This window comes from Antennarius striatus, chromosome 5 (genome assembly GCF_040054535.1).
Source record: "Antennarius striatus isolate MH-2024 chromosome 5, ASM4005453v1, whole genome shotgun sequence".
NCBI classification, from domain to species: Eukaryota; Metazoa; Chordata; class Actinopteri; order Lophiiformes; family Antennariidae; genus Antennarius; species Antennarius striatus.
In genome coordinates this window covers 10,926,590-10,939,336 of record NC_090780.1, presented here as the reverse complement: position 1 = coordinate 10,939,336, position 12,747 = coordinate 10,926,590, and the positions used below count along the sequence as shown (strand labels likewise).

The 12,747-nt window shown below is 38.0% G+C and overlaps 1 protein-coding gene across 3 annotated transcripts in view; it reads left to right on the top strand.

Moving 5' to 3' along the window:
- gnai2b (guanine nucleotide binding protein (G protein), alpha inhibiting activity polypeptide 2b) overlaps nucleotides 1-12,747 on the top strand; it is a 189,165-nt gene that overhangs the window by 33,489 nt on the left and 142,929 nt on the right. The window contains exons 5-9 of one of the 3 annotated variants that reach the window (XM_068315598.1): nucleotides 413-541; nucleotides 3,145-3,274; nucleotides 3,551-3,704; nucleotides 3,814-4,006; nucleotides 9,314-9,775. In XM_068315598.1, the coding sequence (XP_068171699.1) occupies nucleotides 413-541; nucleotides 3,145-3,274; nucleotides 3,551-3,704; nucleotides 3,814-4,004 (604 nt within the window). In that variant the 3' untranslated portion in view covers nucleotides 4,005-4,006; nucleotides 9,314-9,775. Of the gene's footprint in view, nucleotides 1-412; nucleotides 542-3,144; nucleotides 3,275-3,550; nucleotides 3,705-3,813; nucleotides 4,007-9,310; nucleotides 9,776-12,747 lie in introns of those variants that run through there. The other 2 variants (XM_068315597.1, XM_068315599.1) reach the window with 2 other exon arrangements.

Here is a 12,747-nt window from a genome sequence, read left to right as displayed (position 1 = left end):
TAAATCAGATGATACACTGATGATACAAAACAGTATGGAGGCTAATGCAGAAGTGTCTTAAATCTGGATTTTTGGAATTGCCACGAGAGGGCAATTCCATAGTTTTTTTCAGTGCAAATTAATTACTAGACTACCTTTCTCAATACAGACCAATCTTTATTAATTAAACAGGACATGTTTTAGGTTTGGGGAAATATTTGACTGACAGGCTGCTAAAGCCAGTGTATTAGGCAGCAGAGGAATTTGTTCCTTGTAATTTAATTTTTACATTAACAGCCCCAAAAACACACTTAGTCTAATGAAAAGCAATCAGATAATTGTTTGTTGGCTTGTTTAATGTCAGTCACATGTTTCAGTCGCTGTTAACGTTCAGCGGTATCTCTTTTTCACTCTTCTTCTCTCTCTGTCTTAGTTACTTGAATGACTTGGAGAGAATAGCTAAAGCAGATTACATCCCCACCCAACAGGATGTCCTGCGAACACGAGTCAAGACCACCGGAATTGTTGAGACTCACTTCACTTTCAAGGAACTGCACTTCAAGTAAGACCATGTGTTCCTTTAATCAATGTTAAATGACTCTGAACATTTTGAAAGCCAAAAAGTAATAAATACATGTTAAAAGAAAACATGCTGTCATTTCCCCTCTCATCCTGTCTCCATTTTTATCGAAGTAAGAGCTTTGAGTTTAATTTTGTAGCACTACTAGGCGAATCCTTAGCTTGGATTTTAAAATAACAGGATAAATGTACTTATGCCATGTGCCTTTTTTTAAATTTTCCATTTAATTAGACCCCATCTACGTAAGCAGTGACATCACTGTACCAATCATCTCCACACCTGCTCTAAAGAAATTGCTAGAGTTGGCCTCAACATTAATAGCATTGGTGGGGCATGATTCATTGATGCAGGAAATTACACCAGCAATCAAAACCTTAATTTATCAGGAATGAAAGCTGAATAAATAATTTGTGCTCATTCAATAAAACCAGAAGTTTATATGTTACTAACATCTGAGTTTGGCCTCTGTGGTACCGTACATTAGGGTTGGTCTAAAATAAAATGTGCTCTGACCTAGCCTGAGGCCTCATGTGGGACAGTAATGGATGTACTGTACATGTAGATCTATTCAGAAAAGATGAGAAGGACATTCAGTCAGGTTTTAAACATTTGAAAACCGGACTATCCTGACTGTTAGCATTTACTGTATATACTGTATATTATAAGTGAATACAATTAACAATTATAATAATAAAGTAAAATGTAACCTCAAAATAAGGCCTGAATAAAACACAGAAAGAATAAATAGGAATAAAGTCAGTATTTTGCTATTTTGTCCTGTTTGCCATGATAAGCAGAAAAAGGAAGGACTTAGATATTGTCATTTTTTCACATTGCCTTAGTTTTGATTGATCAAACTTATACATGTGGTTCAGTGTGTAACACTGTCGCCTCACAGCAAGAAGGTTCCGGGTTTGATTACTTTCTGTGAGGAGCGTGTATGTTCCCTCTGTGTCTGTATGGGTTCTCCAGCTTCCTCCCACCTCCACAAACATGCTGCTTAGGGGAACTGTTCCCACAAATTGACTGTAGGTGTGAGTATGAGCGTGAGTGGGTGCTTGTTTTTTGTGTGACGCAATTATGCGCTGGGACGCCTCTCTGGTATACCCCGCCTCTACTCGTAGCCAGCTAGGATAAGCTCCAGCAGACCCGTGACCCATGTTTGTCACACATCTTTTTGTATGATTATCTAAACCATAGGGATATACAATGTTTATCAATAATAAAATGACCAATTATCAGTCCATCAATTGATAATTTATTAAGGTCTGCTTTGAAATTGTAACACTTGGATTGAACCAATAATGCAAAGTAAAAATTGCTTTCATGGACAACAATATCAGTACACTGATACAGGAAGTGTCAGGACGCACCTATAAAGCCTGTGATCTGTCAATGAATGTAAGAAGAAGATGAAGAAGAATGATTAAGGATGCATTTGTGCTGCTGATGCTTCTCATGATGTCAAACTGGCTGCATCCTGAATCATGAGTCAAGCATGCTGTTGCTGATTTTTTTACAGTGTCATAGAAAGACAACACAATTGCTGTTTGTTGTTCGTAATCTGTGACAAAGGAAAATGTGTACAGTTCATTGGAGTAGCCGCTAATGTTGGTGCTCTTGACGCAGCATCTTGGTTGGTAATGTCCAGTCTGGGTACTGTTCCAACAAGGTCCCACAAGGTTAGAAGCTATGGGACAGTAGTGATGACAAATGAGCAACAAGTAATACGAGCAAACAGAGAGCGATCACCCCTCCTACTCCCTCCAGTAATCCTGATGATGGTTGGTATGAGCCAACAGAGAGTGGCCCTTGGAGAAAAATCAGTCATCTAACAGAAGTGCAGAGAGGAAGACAGAAGTGAAACAGATGTCCGAAGGTGAGGCCCTGTAGAGTTCCAGACAAAGACTCACAGCTCTCTGTGCCTTGGCTGAGCAGGGCACGGAGTAAAAAGAGGTGGATTGAAGAAATAGATTGTTTGCACAAGACATATCCAGAGTGCACCCCCAGCCAAAAGGGACACGATCAGAACCACCCAACACAACACTTTGGGCAGTGGCAAGTATAACTAACAGCAGACCTACTGTAAGACCAAAGCAGAGCAACCGCTACACCTGCAGGCCGAAGAAGCTAACAGTCCACGTTGATCTCCTGATAGCAGAAAGGACTGAGCTGCTAACAAGAGGCTAACACAGACGTGGGTGGGTACAAAAGCCTCAATCTACTGAAAACCTGCAAAATATGAGGTGATGCAGAGACCGGAACTAAACAAGACAGAGCATTGACAAATACTGACTGGACAAAACTACAAGACCCTCATACAAGTCACCATCCAATGCTAGAAATACTGACGTGATCATATCTGACAGACAAGCTCCTGTAGCCTCATGAAAATTTAATGTACAATCAGGGACAGAATCATCAGTCACCCGCACTTTATCCTTTGTTCTTCATCCTCATTTCCATCAAGATGTACTTGTCTGTTCCATGATTCTTATGGGCATCGTTTTTCTTTTATTGTTAGGTGGAGCATTGTTACTCCTCCATTAGCACATGCATTCTCTTTTGCTCTACTCCCTTTGTAGAATGTTTGATGTGGGAGGTCAGCGCTCAGAGAGAAAAAAGTGGATCCACTGTTTTGAAGGAGTTACAGCCATTATATTCTGTGTTGCACTGAGTGCTTATGACCTGGTGCTGGCTGAGGATGAAGAGATGGTAAGTGTTTTTATCTGCATCAATTTTTTGAACTTCATGAATTCAGTCATATAACATCTCCACTCTCTTCTTTATTAATAAATGTGAGTTTTAATCATCCATTTGTAGTTAACTAGACACAGTGTGTAACAAAAGCTGTTTTTTTCAAAATGCTTAGAAGACACACACACACACACACACACACACACATTTCAAATGTTAAACAACATCTTCCCCTGGTGCCAGCTGTCGTGTGATGCTGGGCCATAAGTTGTGATCAGTTTTGCTTCTCCTCAGAACCGAATGCATGAGAGCATGAAACTATTTGACTCCATCTGCAACAACAAGTGGTTCACTGAGACCTCCATCATCCTCTTCCTGAACAAGAAGGACCTCTTTGAGGAGAAGATTACCCACAGCCCCCTCTCCATCTGCTTCCCAGAGTACACAGGTACACAATGGAATATTAGAGGCTGTACTGCTGCTTTTTGTTATTAAAGTACAACAACAGAGAGGTTGCTAATGAATTACGCAACATAAGAAAATATCATCTCTCGCAGGAGCAAACAAGTTTGATGAGGCAGCCAGTTACATTCAGACCAAGTTTGAGGATCTGAACAAGAAAAAAGACACAAAGGAGATCTACACCCACTTCACCTGTGCCACTGACACCAAGAACGTACAGTTTGTCTTTGACGCTGTCACTGATGTCATTATTAAGAACAACCTAAAAGACTGTGGTCTTTTCTAAAGGTAAGATGTATGAGAACACTGTGGAAACATTACAAGTACAGACAGATAATTAACTGTATTGTTTGTGCACACTCACAAGGAATTGTATGTAAGATGAAGACTTAATTTATTTAACAGAAACAAATTATTTTTTCAGCAGAAAAACATTAGTGACCATTTTATTATTTAAATATGACCATAACTATTCGTGCTTATATCAAAATATTAATGATGGAGTTATTTATATATATGTATATACAGTCCCAAATAGATTTGTTTATAATTCTGTATGACTCATTAATATATAGACTCCATAAAATGTTTGACGATCCATGTGAAATGGTAAGCAATATGTCATATCACAATCAATGATGTTTAAAACATGTTGACGAGCCTTGATTGAATTGGAAAGTTCAATGTTCTCTCCAGGTTCTCCGGCTTCCTCCCACCTCCAAAAGCATGCGCTTCAGGTTGATTGGCCGGTCCCAAAATTGACCATAGGAGTGTGTGTGTGTGAATGGTTGTTTGTTTGTATCTATGTGGCTCCGCGGTACACTGGCGTCGTGCCCGGAGTGTCCCCCGCCTCACGCCCTGAGACTGCCAGGATAGGCACTGGCTACCCCGCGACCTGCGTTAGCGGATTAAGCGGGTTGGAAAATGAATGAATGAATGTCTTAATTTTTTGTTCTGCAGCCATGAATTAAACAAAACAGATTTGATAAAGCAAAGAGAATAAAACAACAGAGAGCCGATTTATGGTTGACGGCATGATTTATGGAGACTGTTCGGGGATCTGGTTTAGCCAGGGTATGTCCAGTTTTTGACTGAAATGAGGGCAGAGCCAGATGTGACCTGATGGAGGTTAATGATGCTCTCAATGCACAGCTGGAAGACTCCCAGCTGCAGCAACACCTATGTCATTGTAAATGGACAGCCATGGAGAGAAAGGGCTCTATTTAATGATCCTGCTGGAAGATGTTCACAGTCATTAGAAGTACTGCAGTAACTAAGGTAAGATCAAAGAGCTCCGAGTGGCAAACCAGCAGCCCTGCTGCAGTGCGGTGTGAGCTCACAGGCTTCCCAGTCTGACCCAGCGATGATTGAAAGGCTGTTTCTTTTTTTTTTTTTACTGAGTTTTTATTCAACAATTAAACCAAAGGCAGGGAGCTGTACACATAAATGATAATACAAATTGAAAAAGCAGTTGCATAATGTTATGCATTTAAATTCCATAAAAATAATCATTTAAAAAAAACAAACAAATGAATAAATAAATGAAAATGTATTTTTATATATACATATACCTTCTTATCCTTCTTATGTTTGTATATATATTCATGTACATTCATACATAGAGTTGTATAGCCTTCATAACTGGTGTTGACAGAAATTTCGCTGTTTTCAGTTGTAATTTTACAGTGATTTTCTACATAGAGTACACATTTTTTATTCTCTCTCCCTTTTGTTACCCTGGGGGATGTTGGTCCAGCCAAGCAGCCGTCACACATTTTTTTGCTACCAGGAGTAACATTCTGAGTAAATAAATCATATCTTTATCTATCATATTAGTAGAGAGTATCCCCAAAATGACCAATGCTGGATTTAAAATAATATTTATGCCCAAAACATGTTTAGTTCCCTCTTGAATATCATTCCAGAATGTTGAAAGTTTGGGACAGTCCCAAAATATATGTGTGAGGTCTCCCACCTTTCCACATCCCGTCCAGCACAAATTAGATATATTACTATATTTTGAGAGTGGCACGGTGGCGCAGTGGTTAGCGCTGCCGCCTCACAACACGGCGGACCCGGGTTCGAGTCCCACTCTGTGCGGAGTTCGCATGCTCTCCCCGTGTCTGTGTGGGTTCTCTCCGGGTTCTGTGACTTCCTCCCACCTCCAAACGCATACGCTTCAGGTTGATTGAGGTTCACTGTTCCAAATTGCCCATAGGAATGAGTGTGTGTGTGTGTGTGTGTGTGTGTGCATGTGCTATGCCGCTGAGATAGGCTCCGGCTCCCCGTGACCTGCTACGGCGGATACAGCGGTGGTAATCTGAAGGTGACTGACTGACTATATTTTGACAGTACCACTGGAGTATTATAATATCGCATTTTAATCTTCCAGTCAAATTACCTAAGTGTTGGACTACAAGTTAATTTATGGCCTGCTTCAAAGGTGTCTTCCCACTGTTTATCTGTTATTATAATATTAGCTTACAGTTCTCATTTCTCTTTAACCCCTAAATCACTGTCCTTAGAATCCTGTTGTAGAGCCTTATATATTTTGGATGTAATTTATTTTATTTTATTTATTTATTCCGTTTATTTTTCTTCTTTCCAGACATGTTATTACAACAGATTTAATCAGTGTTGGAACATCAGCAACAACATCCAAAAAGAAAAAAAAAGGGTTGACGGGTAGAAGCCATTCCTTATGTTTTAAAAGATAATGACGTAATTGTAAAAATTTATAAAAGTACTATACAGGTAAATTAATTTCTCTTTTAAGTTGATCAAATGACTTCAGAGTTTCCCCAATGAACAGTTGTGCTATTTAAATTAGACCCCTATTTGACCATTTTTTATACCCTGCATCAAGTATAGACAGCAAAAAGTCTGGATTCTTAGTTATCTTAGTAGCTCTAGTGGTTGATTTGAATATACCCATTTTTTTTCTTACAACTGACCATATCTTCATTGTTCCTTTAATCTATTCATTTTCTATTCTGCGTTTCTTCCACGTTGCGCGAGTCACAAAAGGAAGTGACCCTAAAGATATGTTTTTACAGGAACTTTGTTCCATCTTCACCCAAACCGTGTCCGTGTCGTTATTTATCCAGATAATTAAAGGTCTATTCGTGCAGCCCAGTAATAAAGCTGTAAATTAGGTAGGTTCAATCCTCCCTTGTCTTTAGGTCACAAAAGTGTTTTATATTTGATTCTGACCCTTTTATTTTGCCATAGAAATTGTGATATTGTTTTATCTAAAGTTGTTTGGATGGAATTAGAACTTACAATGGGCAATGACTAAAATAAAAATAACAATCTTGGTAATGTGTTCATTTTCACAGTTTCTATTCTTCCCAGTAGGTTTAAAGATAACACCTCCCATCTACTTAAGTCCTTTTTCATATCGCCTATCAATTTCCCGTAGTTTGCTTCAAATAGTTGTGATGTGACAGAGGTGATTATAATGTCCAAATATTTAAATCCTTTGCTTGTCCATGTTAACTTAGTCTTCTCTTCTAGTTCAGTTGGGTATTTATCTGATAACATCATGGCTACTGATTTAGATTCATTCGTTTTATATCCTGACAATTTTCCATTTCCCGCCAGGATATTTAAAAGTGCTGGTATGGAAGAAGAATGCTCACTTATGTATGTTAATATATCACCTGCGAATAGTGATATTTTGTGTTCTACACCCCAATTATCTAATATTACCTTTATGTTTTTATTTTGTCTGATTGACTTGGCCAAAGGTTCGATACTCAGAGCGAATAACAGTGGACTCAAACAGTCTCCTTGTCTGACTCGTCTTTCAAGGTAGAAGAATTCAGAACAGCAGCTGTTAACTCAGCAGCTGTTAACTCTGTGTAATACAAAAAATTCCATTTTACTTGATCAAAAGCTTTTTGTGCATCTAAACTCAGTAACATGTTGCATTTGGGACTGTTTTTAGTGCACGTTATTATGTTCAGGGTCCTCCTGATATTATTAGCTCCCTGTCTTCCTGAAATAAAACCCGTCTGATCCGGTTTAATTAATGATGTCATTAGTCCTTTCATTCTCTGTGCCAGTATACTGGTCAATATTTTAACATCATACACAATAAGCTAACAGGTCTATATGCCTCACAAGAAGTGGAATCTTTGTCCTCCTTATATAACACTGAACTGACAGCTTCCTACCAGGTTTTAGGTGGATCTGCGGATGCCAACGCAAAATTAAAAACTTTAGTGGAAGGCTGTTTCAAGAAATACAGGAAGCAAAAGGAGCGCTGTGAGCATCTCAAGGAGAGGACAGCAGCAGCTCCTCCAGGTTGAGCAGTTTTTTAAATACAGGAAGGCTGAAGATTGTTTCTGGAGTTCAACTGATTTTCTTCAAACGAAACCTCGCCAATGAGATCCTTATATGAAATATTGAGGTGAAGGTTGTAAAGATAGAGGATGAGTTTTGTAATAAAGCACCTGTTGGTGCAGCAACAGAAAAGTCCTGCTGCACTTCAAAGAGATGATGAGAGGAGGAGGGCCTGACTTCAGTAAACACTACAGAAAACATAATAGAGGAATGTACCAGGACTTTAGTATAGTGCTGCATGTGTCTGTTAGTGTAGTGTATGATTTGCAGTATGTCCTGTGATGTCAGTGTTTGTTTTTCTCCTGGTGTTTATCCATTATTATTCGTTATGTAATGCCTGAGCAGTGGATATATACGATTAATACAGTATCTATCTATCTATCTATCTATCTATCTATCTATCTATCTATCTATCTATCTATCTATCTATCTATCTATCTATCTGTCTGTCTGTCTGTCTGTCTGTCTGTCTGTCTGTCTGTCTGTCTGTCTGTCTGTCTGTCTGTCTGTCTGTCTGTCTGTCTATCTATCTATCTATCTATCTATCTATCTATCTATCTATCTATCTATCTATCTATCTATCTATCTATCTATCTATCTATCTATCTATCTGCCTGGATGACCTTGCCTTGAAAGGGTATCCAAAGCGTTTTGTGCAAAACGCTTTGGATACCCAAAAAATATGTTCTCCAGTAAGAACATGTTTGACACTAAATATAGAGCAATGTGTTTGTATTTTATACACATCCATATGTAGGTTTTGGTCATTTTGTTGATGAACTGAGTATCTGAATCAACTAGCAGAAATTTTATGACAGTACTTTTGCGGTCAGGTCAGGTCTTCAAGTGAGGTGAGGTTCTGTGGATGTGTGTGTCATGAAGTGCATCAACTGTTATACCTACGGGGCATTAGTGTCTCTCAGACGAGCTCTGGAAAAGGCAAAAGCATTCAGTGCAGTTTTTAGATGATTCCATTTTGTGCACTCATTGTTACACTGAGCACCACAAATAAACAAAGATTTTTGTTAGACTTGCAGGAATGGATCAGGATATTGCTAAAACTCATTGACTAAAAAATCACATCTGTGAGACTCAAAACCTCTAAGGCAGTCGGAAGAATCTGAAGCATTTAGTTATAATAATCTCATCTTATTCTGTATTTATACTACAGGGAAAACTTCTTTCTACGTTTTTATTGCTTTTGTTTAATGGTGCTTTTTTCCCCATTTTTTGTCTGTGTTCCAGCAGGAGAATGATCGATGCACACAGGCTGCATGAGGGACTGCAAACCGCCATGTGATGATGATTACTGCTTTTCATAATGAAAACCATAACAGTCTTGATTCCTAGAGGAGAACCTTATCTATAACAGTTTTTTAAATAAATTTACATCATCAATTATATTACTTGAATGGCTTAAATAGAAAGTGATCATTGGGAGTAAACACATTAATGAACAATTATTTTATCATGGTACATTTAATATTAAAGTATGCTTCATCAGACAGGTTCAGTTTAACAAAGATTTGTATAAAGAATGATTAATCAGAGGAGAAGGAGAAGAAAAGAAAAGAGACATCCTTTACTCATTTAAAGAATCTCATTTTTGTACCTGTTTTTGTGCTTTTTATCTTTTATTTCAATTTCTCTTTTTGTTTCCAAAATTTAATAAGACAATACAGTACAATAAAAAACTTTTTATAAAAATCACATTAATTTATGTTTTATGAGCCTTTTGACTGCACAGAGTTTATTTTTAGAAGAAAACAAACAAGCATGGAGAATGAAAATGGATGAAGGGGAAATGATTTTTGTATAATGTTTACACAGAATCAATGTCCACAGTTGTATTATTATACATTGTTCTGCATGACCGTCCATAGATTAGCTTTGATCCCACATAAACTGAATAACATTCCTTAAGTAACTCCCTAAAGAAACAAAACAGAAATGATTATGTGTCACTTTTAAGATATCTTCACAATTTAAAGTGTTTTTGTCATTCCTAACATGGATTGTTCTGTACTATTTGTTTAATTCCAGGTGTTTTACATATGTTTGTGCCTTGATATCTGTTTACACTTTTTCTTCTGAGACATGCTAACTTCATAGTGTGAATTAGGGCTATTTCTACTCCAATTCATGTAAAATGATTTAGAATGCACCATGATGCAGAGATACATGGAGGGTATAGCTGTCCATTGAAATCAAGGTATAAATCATTCACCTGATAAATGTGAATAAAAGTTTGGTCACATTGTTTTTCTGCAGTGTGATTTGTCAAAGGAAAATTTACAAACAGCAATATGCTTTGGACCAAAACTGCAACCTAAACAAAAATACAGTAGAGGTTAATCTCATTTGGTGTACTTTACCATCGGTGGAAAAACAATACACATAGTTAACTGAAGTACTGCATTCACTCTGTAGTATTTGATTCTTATTAGCCAGTTACTGTTCAGATACACATTTTGTAGAAATGTGAGTTTGAGAGTCTGTCTAAAGATCACAGTGGTTCCCCAGCCTTTAGAGTGGTGATCTAATGCTGTGTAGCTATGATTGTGTGTTAGCAGATTTTTGACTAACACAATAATCATCCAATGCGTCATTTACAAAATTAAAGATTAAAAATTGATTTTGTTATAGAATTGCTGCAATCCTCTTCTGATTCCTATGATGTATTAACTACTACTACTACTACTATTACTACTATTACTGTGACTCCTACTACTGCTACTATACTAATACTACTGCTCCTATTTCTACTCCTGCCACTGCGACTCCTACAGTGACGTGCGGTGAGGTTCATGGCTGGTGAGACACAGACTTCATCATAATCAGATGAAGATATTTACGAACATAGAGTATAAACCTACAGTGTAGCAGAATTATTTACACACACAAGCACATTTGATTTAAAAAAACTTGTTATCTGCATGTTTTTTTTAATATGTTATGTTTATCTTGAAATGAAGTCGATGTGCAGTTTGTCTAACGAAAGCATCAAAAAAATTTGGGTTGAGATATTTAATCCTCCATTTTTATAGTAAGGCAAGGTGAGCGGAAAATAAATGAATGGCAGTAATTGACTCACTGACTATAAATCATAGTTTGCTGTCACTTCTTCTACAGCTGAGGAAGACAAATCCTCGGCTGAAACCCTGGGATCACCAGCGCCCCCTACCATGAGGCACAAGAACTGCGTGCCTCATGGTAGGGGGATTTTGAGTACAAATAACCCCTAAATTGGTGACATTAAATGGAAAATAACTAGATAATTCACATCACTGGATAAATATAACCATTTAATTTATTTCTTCAATTTTTGTCTTTTATGATGGCTGGTGAGGCCGTGCCTCCCCTGACCGCATGTCACTGAACTTCTACTACTGCTACTATACTATTAATACTGCTACTATTACCACCGTTATTACTAGAATTACTACTACCGCTACTATTACTACACTAGTACTACTACTGTCACTACTAATACTACTACTGCTGCTGCTACTACTACTACTACTACTACTACTACTACTACTACTACTACTACTACTACTACTACTACTACTACTACTACTACCACTACTGCTAGTATTGCTACTTCTACTACTGCTACTTGAAGTAATAATAATAATACTGATGATGATGAAAATAATAATAATAATAATAATAATAATAATAATAATAGGAAAGATTTATCTGCTCTTTTGGCCCCTTATATACACCTTCTTTTCACTGATAATACATCAGTGAAAAGAAGGATCACATTTTCTGTTTGCTGATTTACAGACTCTCATTAATCAGGTGAAGATTGATTTTATCTTTTGTGTTTTGAATACTTTGCACATGAACAAATGAAACGAGGAAGTCAGTCACCGACACTCCGATTATATTTTTGCATTTTGAAAATTTCAAACACCCTCAATTGGCCGTGGCGGCACAGTGGCGCAGTGGGTGTCGCTGTCGCCGCACAGCAAGGCGGTTACGGGTTCGAGTCCCGCTCTGTGCGGAGATTGCATGTTCTCCCCGCGTCTGCGTGGGTTCTCTCCGAGTTCTCAGGTTAATTGGCCGTTTCAAATTGTCAATAAGAATGAGTGTGAGCGTGCATCGTCGTCTGTCTTTATGTGGATCCGAGGTGCACTGGCGTCGCACCTGGAGTGTCCCCTGCCTGGATACGCTCCTGCTCCCCGTGACCCGCTAGGGCGGATAAAGCGGTTTGGAAAATGAATGATTGAATAAATTGGCTGTAAATAAATAAATGCTGTCTGATGTGCGAAGACAATGAAGAAAAGGTCCTGTTCACCAAGTTCCACAAGGTGGCAGCATGTGGATTACAGTAAACCAGCACGGACATGCCAGAGCACGGCTCCTTCACTAGACGCATTTTATACTCTCTATTAATTTAAACAAAATAGTGTCGATCCAAAAAATAAAATGATAATGTAATCAATGCAATAACATATAGCAATGATGTGTGACATTTTAATAAACCAAATGGCTATTTTGTTAATGATAAAATCTTTATATTTTATTGTACTCGACATATGGTAGAATAAAACCAAGAGTTGTTCTCCTACCACCAGAGAACAATCCAACCCGGCTGCAGAGACCGCAGTAATTACCCGGGGAGGGGTTTTGTTTCAGGCCACTTCCTATTGGTGGATTCCATGAAGCCCTGC